This window comes from Danaus plexippus, chromosome 28 (assembly GCF_018135715.1).
Source record: "Danaus plexippus chromosome 28, MEX_DaPlex, whole genome shotgun sequence".
Classification (NCBI taxonomy): Eukaryota; Metazoa; Arthropoda; class Insecta; order Lepidoptera; family Nymphalidae; genus Danaus; species Danaus plexippus.
In genome coordinates, this window is record NC_083556.1 from 2,656,809 (window position 1) to 2,681,146 (window position 24,338).

A 24,338-nucleotide genomic window follows, 5' to 3' on the forward strand; every position below is an offset into this window, starting at 1 on the left:
TTATTTTATTTTTTACCACAGATTAATAAAAAATATGAAAACCGTAATAGCATTAAAAAATTAATATATAAAAAAAAATTAAATACAAAAAAAAAACATTGTAAAAAATCTAAATTTTATATTAATCTACAAAAATTGTTTTAAAAAATAAGATAATTTCAAAATCCTTACTAAATCCGTTGTTATCGGTGTTGCGACGGTGAGCAGCACAGCTTATGAAATAGTGTTTATCATATAATAGCTATACATCAGACGTATATATATATTTTTAATCAATAATTTATATTTTATTTAAACAATAAGTGATTTAGGTCTTAATAGTGAGTATTACATTCAGATACGATATATACTACGTAACTATTGATACTTTACGGATCTTAAATATTTTAAAATTAATATAACATGTTATTTTTAAGGAATTACGAAAGTCTTTATATTTTTTTTTTTTTGTTTTATTTAACAAAAATGTTATTAACTGTGAATTTTTAAAGACAATGACTTATTTATATTACTGCAACTTCTGAAGTTTAAAGGAACAGTCTGCCTATTTTAATATTTTAAATTGCTTCAATATCTGAAATGATAAAAAAAGATGATTTAATTATTCTGTAAGTGCTACCCAAATAGATTTCCCGAGTTTTTCTAGGAAAAACTAATTAAATCGGTGAGTAGGGCTTTTAAATAACAAATAGTTGGTTTATACAGCCCTATGAAAAGCCTCTTATAAGGCTTTTCTTTATAAAATTCAGCCTGGAGATGAAATTTTTTAAATGTAAACCCACGAGACGATAGTTTTTATGTAATTGAAATTTAAATAACTATACAGTAATACCTTGAAGCTGACGGTGTTCATGTTAAAGAGGCTCCCACTTAATATTTTCCAACAAAGCGTTTGAAGTTTCATTACATTGTCTTTGCGGAATAAAAAGTGCCGTGGAAGTTGTTTAAATTAAAAAGATTATTATATGGTAACTTAAACTTAACCAGAATTATGTATCGTGAAAGTAATTTACTTAGAATTTCCAGTTTCTATACGCCTTCGTCAATATTACGACGTCTGAAGATTTATGAATGCAAAACTGAAAGGGTATTTACTGTGATAATGTAAACTTTGACTAAAGATACAGTTAGCTTATAGCCTTAACAATGTCTTTTTAACTCCATCTTTATGTTCTTGTTTAGACAGTAAATATTATATTTAAACAAACTTCCCACCTTTCACGAATAAAATTTAATTTCCTTGAGTATTCTAAAAGACAGTTACGACATTGGCAAAAACTCACGTATCTCACGACCTTAAACGAAAGGTCAGCTGTAAGGACAAAGAATTAAGTCTACTTTATAAAATGTATTTCAATTATAAGAAACTGGACAAAAAAATTTAATTAATTACACGCGCGACTCGAAATCTTTTGATAATTCATTTATTCCAAATTCCATTGTAGTATTTAAATTTATAAATTACAAGTAAAAGGTCTTTTATTATGATACCTACACGATTAAACTTATATTAAAAAGAAATAGATATGATACATTACCTATATATTAACATTAAATTTTCTGTTTCAGGTAAGCCATGTTGTATTAAGAATTTTAATTGTGGTGTAAAAAATGATTCCGTTGAAGTGATTGTGTTGTTTTTGACTAAAGTGTATTTCCAAAATGGCGACGGAGGATACAAGGAAGCGCAATACTGTGAGTTTATAACAAAATATGATACATTCTAATACTTTAAATATTCAAGATTTAAACTTATAAGATGAGGGAAAAAATTAAAAACTAAAGTAATTTATTTCATGAGGTATTTTTTACAAAATCCTATCTATGGCCTGTTGATTTTTTTAATTTAAATATATATATTTAACTACGGTTTCACGCGCACTGTCTGAATATTTTGCCTTATTAGTTATGACTAAATCTAATACCGGCCACACTTTACAGTGTACTTGAGTAAGTCTAGACTTGCACAAATACACATATTTTGGAGGTGACCACAAACGGCTCAAGCACGCTTGCACAAAAATCTAAAAATTAGGGAGAAACACCGAATTATGTTGACTAAATATTGGTTAATTTTTATATCCCTGTGATGTTATTACTTACTATTTTATAATGAGATCTAAGACTCGCGAGTATTCATTTAAACGAAACTGCCTTATATTTTCGGATTTCTTTGCAGTAACCTAAACGTCTCGAGTATTTACTTTTAAATATAATGAAATAGCGCGTACCTAATAATCCGAAAATGTTAGTTTCATTCTTTACTTTTTATTTGACAAAGATATGTCTCATTATTATATATATTTATGAATTACTCTATTAAAGTGCGACATTTGTGACTTTTTGAAGTCATTGTGCATGTCGTAAATTTCCGCTGTTTTCAAATACTCGTTACAGTATATTTGTAACTTATATAATTGTTGTGTTTATAAAATGCTTATTGTAACTGTAACGTGTTTAGCCTGCATAGGTATTATTTTTATAAGTCATTGTACCCCTACGTGCAACAGATAATCAATTCGACTCGACTGTTTTTTTTTTTTTTTGTTTAAAAATATTGACTTTCAGTAAGAATGCATAGTGTTGTTGCTCGAATATTTTTGATGTAAAATTAAAAATATAAATTTTTTACGACAACACGTCCCGTCAAACATACAGCCAATTTTTTTTTTTTATATCTTAATTTGATGTATGTATTATTTTCATGGATACACAATTTTTAAATTAACATATAATAGCTTATATGTCAAATAAATATAATCCATGATTGTCTAAATTCCTAAAATTAACATAAAATCTGCAACGTTCATAGACCACTTTAACTATCATAAAGGATTATGGAAAAGGCAAATAAATCGGCCATCGTAATTTTCGGATGTTTGTCTATTCGCAACTCTATAAGTAGTCGTATCTCCTCCAACACAACACTCGCAGGGTACACTGCACGCGTCTTGGCACGGATGAAGGCCATATTTAAAACAGCCAACTAAAAACATCTCCAGAGAAAAATATATTTTTATCGTTTTCCAAGTAATTGGAGTGATTTTTATCACTTCCTCAGCACACGCCTGATAACAGATTTCTGTTAGAGCCAATTGAGACGTTCTCGTGTTTACAAATACATAGTATTTGTTGTAAATAATAAACTATTGTATAAATATAAATAAATATTATTGTTATTCGCTTACAAAGCAGTTGGAGAGCTAGTAACAGATGTACTGTCTCCCGTAATAAGTCGTTGACTAAACAGTGTGGATATTTAGAAGAGATTTTTTATATGTTTACACATTTATCATACTGTATATAAAAAATTGTATTTTTCAGAAATTGGATGGTTTTGAAATGAGCGATGCTCAGAAGAAGGACGAGTTTAACGAAGTAAATGGAAAAGTAAGGTCTTATCTAATAATTACCGCTTAGTTTCTCAAAAGAACTTATTGCGAGTTTTATTTTGTATAAAGTCACATGTCATGGCCATAGATGGCGTTGGTAATTGGTTACCATGTGTATTTTTTTTTTTGAGTGTACATTATTAATTTCCCTGAAACTAAATCCGAAGTCCCACGAAGTGGAGGACGTAAAAAATCGTAAAAATACACTTACCATAATCGTATAAATTCTTGTCAATAAAACCGATCTATAAATACACATATTTTGTGTATTAAATTATTTACAGTAGTCTTATTTTAATTCGTCAATGAGCTTACAAATAAATCTTTTATACCAAACAAGGCTTACGTCTAAAAAAACCTGTTCCCTTTCACTTTGACATTACTTTTACTAACCATTGTTGAGAATTGTATATCACTTCTCCATAGACTAGCAACAATTGATCTGGTTTGCTTTAAGTATTTTATTTTCGATACAATAATCATCATGGGAACTGCTTTTTCTAGATTAATCATGATCTCTTAGACTATGAACCAAACGGCTGGTTCGAGGTCACTCTGTCGAAGATGGGCCACTCCACCGAGGACTTCATACGGAACAACTTCTCCGCCATGAAGATCATATCTCTCTTCATTCTGAACGGACTTGTTATCGGCTTCTTCTTCGCGTGCATGTATTACTGGATGTATCACGGTGAGTACACCGGCCTGTATCCTTAACACGAGTTTGAATCGTCAAACTGCGGACGGAGAACTTTTCGACGATAGTATCGACGTTATGTTCTATTTGCTCATTTCAGATAACAAGCCCTTAGAGCTGTGTAACGGCTTCGGCAGCCTCATAGCATTCCTGGGCATCATATATTTCTTCCTCATCTATTTCCAAGTCATAAAAAGATTCTTTGGGAAATGGTTCGAGAGGACCATATGGAGTAGGGTTGATAATATCGCGTCGTTTTTATGGAAATTTGTGTGAGTTTACCTTTAAATTTTTTTGCTATAGTTGAATAAAAATTAAAAGAGATAATATAGAATAATGATAAACATTTAATTTCTCCTCATTAAGTTAACATAGGTTTTAATTTTAATAAAATTACTCACCATATAGGCAAATAAATATTCCACATTTCAGGCTGTTTAGATGGTGTCTCTCTCTAGCAATTGTAGCAGCAATCGGTATTTTCTTGTATATGGACACGAGAGACGACCCGCAACGGCTCACGTCCTTGCTGGGTGTATCGTTCTTATTAATTCTAGGTAAGCAATGAATTTGGACGTTATTTAAGTAAAATCTGTAATAATGTGAACCACTTTGAGAAAATTTTGTCCCTTAGTGCCAGTGGGTATAGCAAAAGTAATGACCCAATATTCAAACTTGTCCTATTAAAAAAACTGCTTCTATACATGTTTTTGCTAACATAAAGAAATCAATACTAAATCCATCCGAGAGGAATGCTGTGCTATTAAATGATCATCATCATCATCATCAGCCTATAGGAGTCCACTGCTGAGCAAAGGCCTCTTCTCACATGGAGAAGGTTAGAGTATTAATCACCACGCTCGCTCGAGACGGGTTGGCGATTTCAATCTTATAATTCGAAATTATAAGATCAGGTTTCCTCACGATGTTTTCCTTCACCGTCCGTCAGTGGTGTCTAAATACTCTTAGAAAGTACATATGATTCGGAAGAGATCACATTGGTACTCGCAAGGTTTCGAACCCGCGCCCTCACGTATGAGAGGCAGGCCTTTAACCTCCAGGCCACCACGACTTTTTAATATTAAATGATATCTATGTCAATTCCCAGGTTTTGTGTTCTCACTCCATCCCGGGCGTGTGAATTGGCGCACGGTTATCGTTGGATTTCTGATGCAGTTCCTGTTTGGACTGATCTTCATCAGATGGGACAGCGGTAGGCTGGCTCTGCGGTGTTTCTCTGATAAAGTGAGAACTCCTTTGTAATTTAATACCACATATACACATATAAGGTCTTGTGGATCTACCTACATTATTCTATCTAATGAATGAATGCTACAAAAATATTCTCTTATATATAAAAAAATCTAACCAATGACCCGTTCTTCGGTTTCGCAAATTTTATATTAAATTTAAAGACGCTCGTCTGCTCATTTACAGAAGTGAGCCATGACGAACAAGTTAGTTTTAGTTTATTATTAGTACCAATAGAAGAAACCTTTACAAGAAGCTATTGTTTTTTATATAGGGTTTTCCATTAAGGGCGCTTGATCTTTGAAATGCAAAAAAAAATACATGTAGGAAAGATATTTGCGAAATTTTTTTTTTATTTGGAAGGTCTATCGACCCCATTATGTATGGAATATGACATCATTCAAATGACCGCCACGGCTTCGGTTGGTGGCGCGCGCACGAAAGGTCCAATTTTCGATGACTCTGGCGCACAAATCGGGCTGTATTTGATCGATGGCGTGGCGTATGTTGACTTTGAGGGCATCGGTGGTTTGCGGCTTGTTGGCATAGACCTGCGACTTAAGAAAACCCCACAAGAAAAAGTCCAGCGGGGTCAAATCGCACGATCTCGGTGGCCAGTTCACGTCGCCTCCGCGCGAGATGACCATGTCCAGAAATTGCTCGTGCAGAACTTCCATCGTAGCGTGTGCTGTGTGGCACGTAGCGCCGTCCTGTTGAAACCACATGTTGTCCAGATCCATATTCTCGATTTCAGGCCAAAAGAAGTTGGTTATCATCGACCGGTATCGCTCACCATTGACGGTGACGGCCACACCATTATCGTTTTCGAAAAAATACGGACCAATCACGCCTCCGGCCCAAAATCCGCACCAAACAGTCACTTTCTGCGGGTGCATTGCCACTTGGTGAACCTCGTGTGGATTGGTCTCGTCCCAAATACGCAATTTTGCTTGTTGACATAGCCATTCATCCAAAAATGCGCCTCGTCGCTGAAGATGATTTTTTTGCCAAAATCGGCGTCAACTTCCAACTGCTCTAATGCCCAGTCAGCGAACACACGGCGCTGTCTATGGTCATTAACCTTGAGCTCTTGGGTCAGCTGGATCTTGTACGGGTGCAGGCTCAAGTCACAACGCAAAATTCGCCAAGTTATCGTCTGCGAAAGGCCGAGTTCCTGTGCGCGACACGGAATTGACTGCCGCGGGTTTTCGAGGACACTGTCGCGCACAGCGGCGATATTCTCGGCAGATCTCGCGTTACGTTGACGCACGGGAACCGGCTGATTGTTAACTGACCCGGTTGACTCGAATTTGTCCACCAATCGACGGATAGTCGACTCGGCAGGACGATCATCGCGACCGTAAAACGGGCGAAGTGCGCGGAACGTTGCTCGAACTGAAGACCCATTTTCATAAAACAATTTTATGATTTGCACGTGCTGCTCGACACTGTAACCTGCCATGGTGGTTTGGGAGGACGGAATGAATATAACACACTGCATTTGACAGCTGTCACTCAAACAACATGGCCGCAATCAGCTGTCAAAGTTCAAGCGTCCCTATTGGAAAACCCCATACTTAATCAAAATTCCAATTAGTTGGTTAAGGTTAAGTTAAGGTATTTCATAATAGTCTTAATAATCTTTCTTGACTTCCAGGTCTCTACTTTCTTGAGCTACGGCGTGGAGGGAGCTGAGTTCGTATTCGGTGAACTCCTTGTTAAGAATGAACAAGTTTTTGCGTTTAGTGTGAGTTATATTAAAAGAAAATATCACATAGTAATCATTTAACCTACTTTGGACTAAAATTATACAAAACTTTAGACTAGTCTAGACTAGTCTATAGCCTAGACTTTCTCTCGTTTTGAACTTCAATATAATTATAATTCAAATAGATATAAATGTCATCTTCTAGCGGAAGTTAATACTTGTAAAGAGGAGAAACTATAAAAAAAACCTTTTTAGTATTATCATTATTACCCGCTCCTTCGTACTCTTTTTATTTCAGACGCTACCAGTGATATTTTTCTTCAGTATGCTGGTAGAGGTTCTATTCTTCTGGGGAGCACTGCACTGGTTCTGTCTCAAATTAGGTCGTCTTTTACAATCTGCTACCAAGACCACAGTGTGCGAGAGCATAATTGCTGTGGGAAATATGTTTTTAGGCATGGTAAGAAAATTTAAATGTTATTTAAATATAATTTCAAATTATTTATTAAGCAAGACAAATCGAATAAAAATACAAACGATTTTTTTATTATCGATAAAGTGATTTCTGCTAGAATTCCCTTTAGAAGGCCTTTAGAACAAATTCCGAAATATTAATATTGATTTTCAGACAGAGTCAATTTTATTGATAAAACCTTACATCGGAGTGATGACTGCCTCAGAGCTGCACGTTGTCATGTCGTCAGGATTTGCCACTATTTCTGGTTTGTTTAAGTAAATATATCACTTTGAAAGTATTACAAGAATCGATTTTTTCTTTCATAGCCCATTTATTAGTTATATCCTATTATCGTTGTTAAGAAATTCTCTATTGTATTTATATTTTGTGAAATGTGGTCCTAAAATCACTATTAATTACTGTCAAAAAATTTTGATTAATCGGGCTTAACATATATTTTCTTATCCTACATGATACGCTGATAAAAATTCAATTCCTACAATGTATATACTCTCGTCTCTGCCCCACCTTTCGGCACTAAAAGAAGATTAAGAAATCTGCGACTTTAATTGGCATACATATAATTATATTCTAGGAACAATGCTGGCAGCTTATATTGGTTTTGGTGCTGAGCCGGCCCACCTGGTGACAGCGAGTGTAATGTCAGCGCCAGCCGCAATCTGCTTCTCCAAGCTGATGTATCCTGAGACGAGACGCTCTCTCACCACCGTAGACAACATACCACCCGTGGAGAGGTAAATAACTTATAGGAGCAAACTGTATCTCATTTCCCCTAGGATTTCAATATTATGTGTTCGGCCTTAACAGTAAATATTGGTGAGGTACTTAACCGATTGCAGATAATACAATATTTCCTTTCTGTAGTTAAAGAAACTTTGTTTTATTTACAATACGGAATATTAACGCAGAATCCTTAAAATCAAAATACACTGTTTTTTGATTTTACCCTACATTATTATAAATAACAAAGATTTTATTATTCGCATCATCTGATAACAACACAGGTACACAAAAAAATCTACAACCTCTTTTGTTTCCTGACTTTTTCCGCAAAAAGCTCCTAAAACGCTTTAATATATGTCAAAGACAGGACCAATCAGCTCTATCCGCAGCAACTCGCGGCGCAACCAACGGTATAAACCTGATCCTCAATATCATAGCCAACCTGGTTGCCTTTGTGGCGGTCATCGCCTTCATCAACGGCTTTATTAGTTACTGCAGCGGGTTGCTGGGTAACCCTGATATAAACCTGGAGTGGATATTCGGCAAGATCTTCATACCTCTTTGTTGGTTGATGGGTGAGCTTACTCTATTGTAATAAAGAGCTCATGAAATTATCTTTCAAAATTCAATATATGGCAAGAAGTCGTTTAATTAAACAAAAAAGCTATAATAATTAATTTAAATAACGCTGGCTCTGAGGATTTTTTGTGTATGTTACATTTATTTCGTAAATTAATACATATTTCTTTACATTTCAAACGTTACCTTCAAAAACATTTGAAATATATGCCTAATTTGACATTATTGTATAAGGTGTCCCCTGGGAAGAATGCGAGCTGGTGGGATCTCTGATAGGTCTCAAGACAGTCGTCAACGAGTTTGTGGCATACCAGCGGATGGGAGAAATGAAACGAGAGGGACTGCTGTCCGTGAGTGTCTCGTGATGTCATTAAGAATTCAACTATACCCTGCGATAACTTAATCCAAACCCTCCCCCAGCCGCGGTCCGAGCTGATCGCGACCTACTCCCTGTGTGGCTTCACGAATCCTTCATCAGCTGGTATCATGATCGGAGCGATCTCCGCCATGGCTCCCAACCAGAGAGAGACACTATCCAGTGTAAGCTTAGTAAAAAATCTTTTTATATTTTTTTTTAATACATTTTTTAAAAAGTAGCTTAATGTATTGTATGATAATAATAAACAAAATATTATTTTTCGTACCATATATAGTTGGCTGTGAGAGCATTTTTCACGGGTTGCGGAATATGCTTTATGAACGCGTGTTTAGCTGGTGAGTCTGCGAATACATTTTTTTTCTTATAAATGATATATTGCTACAAGTGGCGCCATCTGTGCCGTACTAATAATAATATACATAAATATAATTCTTAGAATTATTTTTATCTGAACCATTGTAATTTTGTAATGGCAACATTTAAGTATAATTTTTTTATCTGAAAACTATAAATACTGGCTTCAGCCATTTCGTAGGACGTTACTGGAAGTAAACCTGAACATTAAGAATCTAGACTGAAACTGTAACACGAACAATATATCCAATGGAATACAAAGATTTTTGGTCAATCATATATCCTAAAAAGTTTAACAGTAAAGATACGAGAAATAACAGATGATATTGTGGCTAAAAAAACTTCCCTTAGAACCATTTTATCTTAATGAAATTTATTGCGACATACATGGCCATTGATTTTGTACTTTGTTACTATTCAACCGCAAATTTTTGGCGACTAAATTCTTATTTACTCGGTATATCTATCAACTGTGTATATTAGACCCAGCTCGATCTACTTTGCATCATCAACTATACAATTTGATGGACTACAATCCCCTAATCTTTTCACTTTGTTTCTGTGAACATCTTTAATGGCCATGTTTGTGATACGGAGGGTCTGAATTAATTTTCTCCACACCTTCCACTAATTGTGAGCTATTTATCTTTTTATATAAGGAAGAATAAATTTTTTTACATTTATTTGCTTTAAAAATATCCAATTATTGCTTTCGGAAGATAATTAGTAGATTAGCTTTTTAAAAACAAAAATATATAATGAAGTTCTTAATTAAATTCAAATAATTTGTTTTGCTTATACTTTTTAGGTTATAATATGATTTATGCCTTTTTTGCAGGTATATTAATGCCAGACGGTTCCTTCGCTTAAATTAATTAAAACTATGGCCGAGAGTAAATCTATTTTGTGATATTTAATAGTATAATTAATTATAACCAGAATCTAGATTATTACCCGATTATTGTATACACATCGGGTAGCTACTAAAAATTTGTATATTTATAATGGTTCTTAAGATTCGTATAAATAATGTATGATTTTGTATTAAAGTTGTAATTATTATTTCATTAGAAATATTTAGATCGTAAGATTATTTACTATATATCAATATAAGTTTCTATAAAAACATTAATTAAGCGATCATCATTTGTCATAAATAAAATTAAAAGAAAATACATTTGTTTTTATTGCCACAAAATTAATATTCTTTACATATACCTTCCTGAAATTATTAAGTATTTTTACTAAATATGACTAGATTCAACTTAGAATTTTATAATAAATGAGCGTTTTAAAACCATATCTAATAGTCCCAAAAAAATATGAACTTCGTAATATAAATAGGTATATATATAATGTGACAGTAATAGAAAAGTTTATATATAAACGTCAACGTCATCTGTGGTTATACTTCTGAGTGTTCGTTGATAATCTGTTGTGACCAAAATAACTATATAATTATAAGTGATTTCATAATTAATATACAATATCTATTTTTAAAATTAAGTATCATCTCAAAAAATATTTTTTTTGAATCCTATTTTTGCACTCGTAATGTTTCGTCTGTCCTTACACTAAATGTCATTCATCTTCTGCGGTACGTTAGAGTTGAAACGATGTACCAAGTAACGGCGTATTTGACTACACCACAAATATGAATAATATTGTTACTAGAAAAACTGTAGAAAACAATTAAATGAACTAATATATATATATATATATATATATATATATATATATATTGTAAGAAGTGGTTGTAAAGCTTTACCACGTCACTAAAAACGCCCGCCATTTGTTGCATTTAGAATTACGTCACTTGCTTGTCAGTCGATTTTTAGAACATTTAATAGACGTTTTCCTTTTTTTTTATTAAAAAAGCTTTAAGCATTGCTCCTCGTGCTGAACTAATTACAATATAATCTTTAGAATTGTTTTTATGACTGATTATAATTAATTATAATACTGAACTATTGTAATTTTGTAATGGCAACATTTAAGTATCAACCTGTATTTGAAAACTATAAATACTGGCTTCAGCCATTTTGCAAGACATTACTGGAAGGAACGCCGTACATTGAACAACAAATCTGATACTGTACCTCGAACACGATTTCAGCCGAACTTGTCAGTAACAGTCCAGCAGAATTACCAGATACTAATTACTCAATTTGCACTCTCCCCGACGATGTCAGCCTAAGACCTGTGTCCACCAAACCTCATACTACCTTCCACAAACGATCCCACAGATAACTTATCACGGGGTTAAATCGATCGCAGATAATAAATAAAAGACATTTCAAATAATGATTATAATTCCATTAACATTAAATGCATCTGATGGCAAATTATAAAACAAATACAAATAACAATTTATTCAAAATCAATTGAATAGGACAAAAAAAATATATATGATTTGTGTGAGTTATAGATTATAACGAATGTACAGAACTTCACAGGAAAAAAAAAACAGTATTTCTATTACATCATCGAAAATATCGGCTTCATTGTATTTCAAAATATATATATTTTTTGACTAGTACTGTTATTCCGACTTCTAATCTATGGCTCTACGTTGAATATAAAAATATATATATATATACATATATACGACAAAATATATATACCGTACATTAAAAGTCAGAAGATACGTTAATTTTATAACAACATCGTGAACTGCTGTACATATTGCAAACATAAATAGTAACATGCACGCCAAAATAGTGTCTATTGCATTATAATAAGAGTCAACACGGCATAACTAACATTGCAAGCTTCAAACTTATAATATGTCAATGAAAATATCACGTATCCAATGATTTAACTGAAAAATTTTAACGTTTCAAATAACTGTGAGTAACTTAAACACTGTCTGTATCGAGTTTAGGTTGGCATTTTTGTTTTCAAGTCTTTTGTTACATATTATCTCTCTCTCTATAAATATATGTGTATGTATATATATATATATATATATATCCCCCATCTTTTGTATTGCTATTCTGAATAATATATATTTCTGTGAGTTCAACAAAAATTTTTCATATTGATAAATTTTTGCACTAGACTTTATCTTTCAATTAAAATTAACATTTCCACTTGTAAAAAGACAATATATAATATATATATATAGTACATTTTTTTCTCTGCTGTAACCAATCGTTTACTCCTAGTCTACGAACAGTACCATACTATTAGATATTCTTATTTATGTTGCCATAACACAAATTCGTTAGTCTCAGTTCACTTTGTATCTGTGACTCCAGTCGGGACACTATATTTAATGTCAACGTACTGTTTAAGGCATCTTTCAGTCAAACCACTGGAACGCCTACATCTAAATTAATCCTTAAAATAATATTATAAAATGAGACATCCATGTAACACGGCACGTGCTGTATAGACGAGGTATTTTCTTTGTTTTGAGCTGAGCTTAAGTCTACATCTGTTATGTCTTCTGTTGTGTGGATCTGAAATTAAAGGTAAAATAAAGGTTTTAATGTAATAGATAGTTTGAGATGTAGATGTTTAGGTTAGGTGTATCCGATAATTAGATGGCTATGGAACCAACCCAGGTATACAATCCCATGAGGTATGTTTATATATGCGTTGAGAATGTCTATCGGTAGCATATATAGCAGCCGGCTTGTGACTTGGTAACAGCCGACGGAAGCGCTGGATACGATTGGTTTGAACCATAGATATGATGCGGTACGTCTGGAGAGTACACTTGCGAGCACTTAAATTGGCCTCGTTTATGTTAATCTTACGACTTCTTGTTATTGATAAACATCAAGTGAGCACTTTTTGTTGCACTAAGTGTACACGCGCAAACTTATCCCCGCTACACCGAAACCTCAAGTCACTGGCCAGCTATATATGAATTACGTTCTTACACAAATCTTCTATCAGATCATATATGCATGTATATTGACCTGGTGTATCTATGACATAGAAGAGCAGGGCAGCGGCGGCGACCCCATCTGTGTGAGGACCCGGTCCAGCCATTGAAGGGGACCGTTCAGATGCAGCTCGATCCAACACGGCGTTGAAGTCACCGTTTGACGACTGGAAATTATCATATATATATTATAATATTAGTTTAGTATTTACATTTCTAAGCAATGCGTGTGCGAGCCTGTTACATACGCGCTACATATTATAAAATAAATGAACAACACCGGGACAATATCGTTGTGTGGATAATAATCATATAACGAGTGACGCCGCTGACTCCGCGGAACCAACACCAAGCCGTGTGAGCCAGGAGATTCCTGATACCACACGAGCTATGGAATGGCATTGTTATCCTAACATCGGGGCAATCATGTAGTCTTAGGTATAGATTATAAGTTTTAATAGGTAATTCTTATTATAATATACATATGAGTAAGTTTCGTAGTTATCCTGGAACCTCCGCTTGCCACCTAATATAATTAGCCAGCCCATGTGCGAGCTGTAGTTTGACCACAGCTAGGCTCTACCGCCTATACTATTTGTATACGACGCGTCCACCCACCGGTACTCCGCCCCCCATCCCTTGACGAAGCTCATCCTGATGGTGCACATCCTGGTTAGTTGGAACACAGCCTCGAACCCCTGGGACACGGACTGAGATAGGAGAGCAGCAAACTCCTGGTTGTTGAAGATCTTCAGGTTACAGCCTGAAAATAAACATATCATATATAAATATGTGGTAATCAAGAAAATTGTATTAAATACTAAACATATGTACAGCGCTAGGTAGCAAGATTCAATGATGGGACATACTGAAGTGATTTAACTACATTATCAGCTAACCTGACATATTAATCATTATGCGCACACACACATGCTTACCGTGTGTCCGTTTGTGTGCAATATATGGTTATAAGTAAATAAGAATTATGCATATAAATATTTTGTCCTGTGATTATTTTTTTAGTTCGTGCTTTAATAAACTCAGCCTTCAAGTAAAATCAATCGATTCAATGTGTTATAGTTTAACTTATGATGTTGTCGGATAGAAACATATAAAAATTTGCGATATGAATTGTCCGAACAGTGGATTTTAACTAACCATCAGCGACATCTATCGTCCGTCACGTGACTACTTCCAAAACACTATTTGTATATTTTTATATTTGTATATTGTTATAATGATAATAAACTAGAAAATTAAAAAATAATTGAATAACCTCCTTCGTTGTTAACTTCCTTAAATGTACATTTTGCTTGGCATATTTAAAAAAAAATTTTGAAACGTTCGACAGTAGCGTGTCAGCCGTTCAGGCAGAGAGCACACCTTCAATATGTCAGTTAATGGAGATATAGTAAGAATTATAAAGGAACGTTGTAAACAGTCCGTTATACGGATTTCATTACTGTAATCCTTGATCTATAGTTTTATACGCGAATAGCAGCCGTTGTGAAGCTTCGTGGTCGACATTGAGCAGGTTTCTGTGTGTATATCTGTTTGTTTGTTCCATGTAACACGTAGACAGCTAACCTGGTGGTATCTTGCAGACGGTGGCCGGATGCCAGCCGTACCGCTGATTGCAGTTCGGGCTCTGTACGAATATGGACGAGTCGCTGAGACATTCAGCGAAAACCTCGCCTGTAACACACATTAAAATAACTATAGTATATATATATAATAAAATTAATATTTTTTGGGATTTAGGAAGATATATATACGAAAAATTGTCACACAATTCTTCCCGTGAAGCTTACATTTTAACTCCAACCAAATTAATACGCCTATATTTTTTTTAACTTGATCTAAGCACCTACACTGTCGGACAAGATTAAAAATAAACACTTCCAAACTATTTAAAAACACACGAAATTGATTGTGTAGTTTTTTTTTTATTTCTCATATAATGAGCACTCGGACATCGAACCCACCGCCGATATAATACAGACGGACGCCTTTCCCGATGTGCCTCCTTGTTTGTTCGACGACTTCGTTTCTATTCACGTTGGAGAGCAGACCGAGGCAGAAGCTGAAATATATATATATAAACATTATTATGTATATTAGTATGGGTTACAAATATTTTAAACATCAAACAATTTTACACTAGCCGCAAGATCAATAGATAAGATAACATTTAAAATTTTTTTATTATCCATATATTTAAACGAGAAAATAAATAACTTGCTGTCGTATTTACGTAAATCTAACAAGTTTTTAGGATACCACGCGTCTTTTTTATTATTTGATGGCTGGGTACGCTTCCAAAGCTACACTTTCTGCAGACATTAAGCCTCACTGAGTTACGTACAGGCGATGACCTTATATATATATTTATATGTAAATATCAAATGTAAAGAACTCCGTAACTCGAAATCTAAACCCTCTTCAGTCAAGATATCCAGCGATTCCCTGCAAGCCAGTTCCATGAGTATTTTTCCTCTGTTATTCGAAAAATTAATGTCACCTAATTCAAGAACTCGCCGGCGGTGTAAGGCACGGCTGTCTCTTAGATAGCAATTTGGTATACAATGTATGTTACATAGAACTACCAGAACGCATGAGCTGTCCGCTCGCACCGTGACCTTGCAGACTGAGTATACACCGTGACCTCGCTGTATACTCAGTCTGTTATATTTTACTCAATCAATAATGAATCTAAATTGAACTGATATTTTTCGGATATATTACACGGGATATGAATGATCACAATCACATCCCGTTTGTCCGTGATCACGGTTGCTGAAAAGTAACCGAAACGTCTGTAGTATGTAGGTTTTTTTACAAAAATTAAATCACGCATAGTACATCCGAAATATATTAGTATCATTTAAATGAATAAAACTCGCGAAAGTCTCGGACCTCATCATCAATGATGAATCGGAACCTCTTTTTTTGGTAAGTCTTACCATGGTTGATGCAACCAAATTTTACTCTCACCGTTCACTGTTACTGGGATCTGTGAATCCGTCCACGGTGATCGAGGGCTGGCTGGCGTGGAAGGTCTCCCCCACCCGAGTGTTCAGCTCGTAGTAGCTGATGCTGCACCAGAAGGCCGGCTCGTGGTACAACACGGGGGCCGCCTCCGTCGCCATGGAAGGGGACGGCGTCAGCCGGGTCAGATCTGGAGAGATTTGGTTACCAATTATACGTCAGATCTTTAAAGATTACATTGGTATATAGAATAAACTTTACAGCATTGATAATTTTAAAAATATTCACTATGGAATGCGATAGTTTTAAAAGACTGTAAAATCATATGAAAATAGCTTAGCCGAGGCATTCTGTGACTGGCATTCCACCAGAAATAGCCTATCAAAAGTTCTTGTCCAAACTTGTGGCTGCCACGTAATACAGGTAACGCTATACTTAGTATGAGTTCGTATCGTCACGTTCACGTCACGTCACACAGCGTGGACAGTTTTCACTCATATATCTCCGTACATTATAGTATTAACGTAGGTTAGTAATGATTCAAACTTGGACTTAGCATACAGACAGACAGAAGGATAAAGTTAATAAGGATTTAATTTAAATATAATTAAAGCGAGCGAAGCTGAGAGCTGAAGCTATGTTATTTTGGATCAGTAGTATTACAAGGGACACGTCAAATTGTCGACGGACTCACTCACTCACTGTATAACAAGGGACACGTCAAATTGCCAACGGAGTCAGTCACTCGCTGTATAACAAGGGACACGTCAAATTGTCAACGGACTCACTCACTCACTGTATGACAAGGGACACGTCAAATTTTCAACGGACTCACTCACTCACTGTATGACAAGGGACACGTCAAATTGTCGACGGACTCACTCACTCACTGTATAACAAGGGACACGTCAAATTGCCAACGGACTCACTCACTCGCTGTATAACAAGGGACACGTCAAATTGCCAACGGACTCACTCACTCGCTGTATAATAAGGGACACGTCAAATTGTCAACGGACTCACTCACTCGCTGTATGACAAGGGACACGTCAAATTTTCAACGGACTCACTCACTCACTGTATGACAAGGGACACGTCAAATTTTCAACGGACTCACTCACTCACTGTATAACAAGGGACACGTCAAATTGTCAACGGACTCACTCACTCACTGTATAACAAGGGACACGTCAAATTGTCAACGGACTCACTCACTCACTGTATAACAAGGGACACGTCAAATTGTCAACGGACTCACTCACTCACTGTATAACAAGGGACACGTCAAATTGTCAACGGACTCACTCACTCGCTGTATAATAAGGGACACGTCAAATTGTCAACGGACTCACTCACTCGCTGTATAATAAGGGACACGTCAAATTGTCAACGGACTCACTCACTCGCTGTATAATAAGGGACACGTCAAATTGTCAACGGACTCACTCACTCACTGTATGACAAGGGACACGTCAAATTTTCAACGGACTCACTCACTCACTGTATGACAAGGGACACGTCAAATTTTCAACGGACTCACTCACTCACTGTATAACAAGGGACACGTCAAATTGTCAACGGACTCACTCACTCACTGTATAACAAGGGACACGTCAAATTGTCAACGGACTCACTCACTCGCTGTATAACAAGGGACACGTCAAATTGTCAACGGACTCACTCACTCGCTGTATAACAAGGGACACGTCAAATTGTCAACGGACTCACTCACTCACTCACTGTATAACAAGGGACACGTCAAATTGTCAACGGACTCACTCACTCACTGTATGACAAGGGACACGTCAAATTGTCAACGGACTCACTCATATTGTCGTTGTGGTCCATGGGGTCACCGTCCTCACTCATGTAGCCGGGGGGAGGGGTCTCCACTGACGACGAACTCCTGGGAACGAATATACCTTCAAATTATTGTTATAAATATATAAAGTTATCAAAATACAACTACTGATATTTCTAGTATATGTACATCAGTGATATGTTTATGTGATTTTTACACACAAACACACTCATCGCTCATGCACATGACACACGCACACACGCGCAATCGCACATGACACCCACACACACATACACACTCACAGCTGCACGGTGGTGTTCCCGGGGACCTGCTGAGCGAGAGTCGCCTCCAGGTACAGAGCGCTGTGACCACCGACGCCCACGCCCACGCCGGCGCCCACACCCACGCCCACCACGCCCACGCTGCTCTGCATCACGCTGGGGAGTGAGCATGATTATGAATTATGATATTAAAAAATATTAGAACATAAAGGCAATCCATATAATATTTTTTTACACCGGTTAGTGTAATATTTTTGGTTATTTTTCCCGTTAAATCTTAAATATTTAAATTTTCGACATTACAGTGAATACATTCCTGTTGGCCACCATTTGTAAAATACAGATTATACAAGTAAGAATATTAATTTAAATTGACAATTAGTTTTTTATGTCATTTTATAGTTTGATATAAACTATGATTTTTGTACTGTGTATAAAAAAAATACCAATATTTAGAATTACCTAAGGTTTTGGGAGAATATACTGATTTTAACTATCCTAATAGTATAGCCTGTAGATTTTTTCAATAAATGGATTATCTCAGAAAAAAATTATTTTCAAAATGAGAATGTATCATATAATTTCATTTTCACAGGACTATATATATTTAAAAAGCACAGAATCGTTCAAAGCTTCTAGTACATTGGCATTATACTAATTGGAACGCCTCCAAATGACCGTGTAGATGATGATAATGTTTCCACCAAATTCTTTATCCATCTATACATTACATGACTAGTGATGTGCTGAAGCTAGAATGTGTTTACCCACAGATCCATATATTGATATTTGATCTTCGGATCCATAGATATGTTTGCATGGCAGAGGATTTAGATCTTTATTATCTAATTATAAATAAAATTATTTCTATAAAATCTATCGGTTCATTCAGAATCAATGTAAATAAAGATTCGTAATATTAAACCGATATTTTTCTTTTTGATAATTTACCGATTCGTACACATTTTATTGTGGCGCTTCACTATTTAGTGTAATATATCGATAAATAATATAAATTCTCATGTAACGTTAAATCACCTGTCGTGATCGTGATGCTGGTATTCGTAAGGCGGGGGGGCCCGTATCTCCCCCTCGGGACAACGAGGCACCAAGATTGGGGGTAACGCTGGAACAAAGAAACATACATACAATAAATATATATATAGCGAACATTTACGAATATTATAGGGGACAAAGTGTACCCTATTAAGATTGTAATTAAAACTTTCAATACGAGAATTATAATGGAATTACAAAGTATTTGACGACATTTTATTCCGTACGTAGTTTATACTATTTAGATTTTTTTCTCATAGAAACTACAATATATATATATATATAGAGAAAAATATTTATTATTTAGAATACAAAATATACTGATGGTTTAAATTACTAGCATATGTTTTCAATTAAACTCCTGATATCAGTATAACAAGAAAAATAATAAGAAGATAATTCTTTTAAATAACTAGAAACCTATCGTGATTAACAACAACTAAATGAAAATGTTTGCGACTATGTACCTATGTTTGTGACCTACGCTTAAAAACTACTCCACCGATTTCGATGAAACTTTACAGTAATATAGTGTCGACTTCAGCATGAGCTATAGGCTATACTTTTCTGCACAGCACCCGCGAGATAGCAGTGTTTAAACCGTTGTGTTTTGTAAGGAGTCATAGACTGTAGATGGCGCTGCCAGTTGGTTACAAGATCTTTTTCTTATATACTACATGCATTTCTAGACCAACCCAAGTTGAAGGTAAAACTAGTTAATTATAAGTGTAACACCAGCCTTGTTAAGGCCGAACCGAATCTAGTGAAGATTTCTTGTACAAGTAGATCAAACTTTGAGAAATACAGAAACACCGGCAGCATGTTACGTTGTACATGATGGCGGAGCTGCGATGAGCCTCACCTGGAGAATCAATTTTATTGTAATGATATGGATTGATGCAGACTTCGTCTTTCTTCAGCTGGTAAGCGTACTCGCAGTGATCCACGGGCTTCAATTCATGCTGGCTCTGTAAATATATATTAAGGAAAATTAAATACCTATATATATATATATAATTAAGAAAAGAAAACCTAATAGTATTATATATAAAGGAAATTAAGTAATAATAGAATTTGAAAGGCCATATGTAGGTCTAATATTTTGAATCAGATCACTTTACCTTGTCATATATCTTGTATATATATATACAAATTTACTTAATACATGCTAGTGTATCATTTTTTATTTAACTACATATGTTTTCTATTTAACAACCTTGATGTTTCTAATAGACGATCGTTGTTTTATCTGTATACCATATAGTATCTGGCACAGTAACTTCACAGTGAATCTGAATAATCCAACGATATACAGTGAATTTAAAAAAGGTTTTTTCATTAAAAAACTGTAAATATGTAAATAGTTTTATACTAACTGGTAAGAGGTGGTAATTATTGAATATCAGTTAATATAAATACATTACACTTTTTTAACTATAAGATGTATGATGAGGTAGTGATCTGATTTCAGATATTAGACCTACATATGTCTTTTCAAATTAAATTATTAATTAATTTCCTATATATATGATACTATTTATATTTTCTTTTGTTACTTGCAAAATACCTCGGATATTGTTTTATAATAATAATGTGTAGGTTAATATAGTAACTCACCTGAAGCTGCGGCCAACGCCACAACCGACAGTACACCACATGCGGCAATCCCTTACGGTTCTGGCCATTTATTATATTATCATTCGGTTTGACCCTGACAAACAAGCATCAACAATTAGCACATGCTAATATATACAGTTAATTACACAAAAATCACCAATGTATTATAGATAGTAGAAATTAAATGCAGAAATGTGTTCCAGATGATAAAATACTATTGAATTTTAAAGAAAATCACTGTTTTTGAGCAAAGGAAAACATAATAAGCAATATATTTAGTTCGTTCAATTCAAAATTATCGACATACAAAATCAATTATATATTACAATGTTAATATATTTGTCAAATTATTAATGTAAATTTACATTTTATGTTATATCAAAGATTCTTATAATCATGTATTTAATGACGCACTTACGAAAACAAAATTATTGATACAGAAATCACATAGCACTAAAAAAAACACAATGAAAACTTCTAACTTGATTCTAATAAGAATATGCCGATCAACTTCCTAGTATTCGTAATGCATAACTATTTTTTTCACACAACACTCAAGGACTAATTGCGCCAGGACGCTTAAAAACGATATTCGTTAATACGCAGTACAATATAACACAATATTATTAACGAAATTTAAATATAATTACAATTTCCTTTAAAATTATCTGATCATAATCGGCCATATTCACAAAAAGCTTCAATTGTTTTGACGGGAATTTGACCTTCCTTTTGGATTTTGCGTCCTGTCTGCCATTATGTCACCAATATTCAGTGGTTGTTGAACAGCGTGAGGTCAACGCGCCCGACTAACTCTAGCATTCGGCCGGTTTATAACGCTATGGCTGCGACTTTTCATAACGCGCTATTGAATTACATTATTCGTATAATAAAATAATTTAGTAAAATAACAAAAATTATTTTAAATCTGTATTGATTTTATTTTCGTGTATCGCGTCTTAATAGTCGTGGCGGACATTTTCGGCCATCGTGTGTTTATAATTTACGTTATGTTTCGACCAAAATTTTATATTTAAAATTTTCAAAAATTTTACTGTAATTAAAAAGTTATGCTCGGAAATGCACAAAAACACTAACTTATTCGCTAATTTTAGACAAAAATATTGAAATATAAATATATACAAAAACACATGACAGAAGTGTCACATTAATAAAAAAAAAATTATATAAAAGCAATAGTTATAATTATTTTTACATATATATCATTAAAATTTGCAAACAAAGACACATACTCAATCAGCCCAAATAATTATAGATTAAAAATTTTAATCTATTATGAAATAATTATGTCTGTTATTTCTTAAAATACAGACATTTTTTTTTATTGCCAGACAAAACATTAAGTATCTATGATAAAAATCAAGGTTATTATCAGGAAATATGTTGCAGATATTGGTGACCTTACCATGCGTCTACACTATTAAGTTGAAAAGACGTTTCTAAGTAATTCATTCATAAATCTTGAGACATATTGATGTAGGTATATGAATAATGAACTATAAACTGTCAGTTTTCAGTTCGACAGTGTAAACTGATGGTAAGATTTCTAGTAATTGTTACTTATAAAATATGTTCCAAATAATCTTAAAATCTACATTTTCAGTGAAGATTGCAGTGATATATAATTTTATGAAATTCTATGAGATATTTTAAATAACTCATGCCTGAAATGTTGTACTATTATTTACATGTATACATATTTTAGAATTACTTATTGTAAATACTGTATAAATATATAAAATAATTATCTAATAGATTACATCGTATGATAAAGTAAATTATATAATACTTAAAAACTACTAATTTTAAATAGATGTAACAAATTAGTACTGAGCTTATATTGTTATAAATTTAGACAAAAGAAATTTACTTTCGCCGTTTAAGAAAAATTTTGTTGTTTAAATATTATTTGATATATCTATAATAGATTACGAGCGTTAATATCGTGAATTAAAGTTATAAATGTATATTGAAATTATATATTTATTGTGACAAAAAAAAAATTAAGTCTGTTATATTTTTGGTACAACATAAAAAAAAATTGTAGCTATTAACACAAATTAGATTTACGTTAATAAGTTCTGAAATCATTCTTAGAAGAATCCAATCAGGAAATATCATTGACAAATCAAAATGCGTCATTTCCTAAAACTAATGGAAGGAACAAACAGGACATACCTCGGTATCGTCACACACTTTGTATGGCTATTTTGGTTGGACAGAGCCTTCTCTAATTCTTCAATCGCACCGCTTTTCTTTAACTTTTTTACTAAACTTTTTACGGCCTTTTCGGACCATTTGTCCTCAGCCGTCGAACCCTCGGGGCCCTTCTTCCACCCCAACAGCCGCTTCACAACAGGTGGAGTTAGCGGAAACATTCCGCAAAATAGTAATTAAAACAATCACTCGAAACTTAAATCATTTGTTTCCTATTTAGTAGATAAACTATCGGCCATTACTGAAAATATGACAGTTGACAGTTCAGATGTCAATCAACAATATTAATAGGTATCTATTTATGAATCCTTTGTAATTTAGATGTCAATTTCAAAATAAAATATTAATTATTATTTTAAATTGAAGAAACAGTAAAGGTAAAAAACTTAGATTCTTAAATTATCTATTTTATTTCAAATATCGTAACAATTTGGATCCTTATAATCTGTTGATATAAACATTTTATTGGATTTATATCCATCCCTCTTTGTTATCTATAAAATAAACCAGTGTTGTTGTTCATACGATTTTTGCATGTATTATATATCTCCAAAATAAATAAATACAAAACTTTCTTTTATCGCTTAAAAGATTAATATTTATTGTTTCATTTTATTACATTTAATATTTTATAAAAATAGTTTTCTATAATTAAGATTGACAAATTCTAATCTCTTTCTATTCGTTGAGTTATTAGGAATCATGATATATGTCAGTTTATCAAATTTAATTTATCCTACTTTACACTATTCATATTTATGCCATTTTTAGTCGTAAAATTACTAGAAGCTTTAATTGTTGTAAGGTACCTTTCACTCGTGATACGATATTTTTCCTTTCATGTTCATGTCCTCATACATATTCAAATAATAAAATAAATAATTTATAATTTTGAATATTA

At 33.9% G+C, this 24,338-nt stretch overlaps 2 protein-coding genes across 2 annotated transcripts; one reads left to right on the plus strand and one right to left on the minus strand.

The window, feature by feature from the left end:
* The first annotated feature begins 203 nt into the window (after positions 1-203).
* LOC116776147 (sodium/nucleoside cotransporter 1-like) lies at positions 204-10,714 on the plus strand. The gene is made up of 16 exons (XM_061525437.1): positions 204-320; positions 1,570-1,695; positions 3,325-3,390; positions 3,897-4,083; positions 4,190-4,361; positions 4,522-4,646; positions 5,198-5,334; positions 6,998-7,087; positions 7,347-7,508; positions 7,677-7,770; positions 8,101-8,260; positions 8,613-8,824; positions 9,063-9,178; positions 9,249-9,368; positions 9,482-9,542; positions 10,400-10,714. Exons 2-16 carry the CDS (start codon positions 1,663-1,665, stop codon positions 10,429-10,431), a joined length of 1,767 nt encoding a protein of 588 aa, XP_061381421.1. The 5' UTR covers positions 204-320; positions 1,570-1,662; the 3' UTR covers positions 10,432-10,714.
* A 1,141-nt stretch (positions 10,715-11,855) lies between these two features.
* LOC116776223 (mothers against decapentaplegic homolog 3) lies at positions 11,856-23,701 on the minus strand. Its single transcript, XM_032669361.2, has 12 exons — positions 23,399-23,701; positions 21,200-21,293; positions 20,445-20,550; positions 19,565-19,652; positions 18,548-18,682; positions 18,271-18,350; positions 16,451-16,634; positions 15,442-15,539; positions 15,044-15,151; positions 14,075-14,219; positions 13,491-13,623; positions 11,856-13,025 (listed from the first exon to the last, which is right to left on the minus strand). The coding sequence occupies exons 1-11, from the start codon at positions 23,596-23,598 to the stop codon at positions 13,500-13,502; spliced, it is 1,362 nt and encodes a 453-aa protein (XP_032525252.1). The 5' UTR covers positions 23,599-23,701; the 3' UTR covers positions 11,856-13,025; positions 13,491-13,499.
* Positions 23,702-24,338: the final 637 nt, after the last annotated feature.

Excerpts from the sequence above, each read along its gene's own strand:
- LOC116776147 (XM_061525437.1), top strand. The coding sequence starts at position 1,663 with ATGGCGACGGAGGATACAAGGAAGCGCAATACT. Across the intron at positions 4,362-4,521 it reads TCGTTTTTATGGAAATTTGT|GCTGTTTAGATGGTGTCTCT; the intron begins GTGAGTTTACCT and ends TCCACATTTCAG. Across the intron at positions 5,335-6,997 it reads TGCGGTGTTTCTCTGATAAA|GTCTCTACTTTCTTGAGCTA; the intron begins GTGAGAACTCCT and ends CTTGACTTCCAG.
- LOC116776223 (XM_032669361.2), bottom strand. The coding sequence starts at position 23,598 with ATGTTTCCGCTAACTCCACCTGTTGTGAAGCGGCTGTTGGGGTGGAAG. Across the intron at positions 18,683-19,564 it reads CAGCATCACGATCACGACAG|CGTGATGCAGAGCAGCGTGG; the intron begins GTGATTTAACGT and ends CTCACTCCCCAG. Across the intron at positions 16,635-18,270 it reads GGACCACAACGACAATATGA|ATCTGACCCGGCTGACGCCG; the intron begins GTGAGTCCGTTG and ends AAATCTCTCCAG.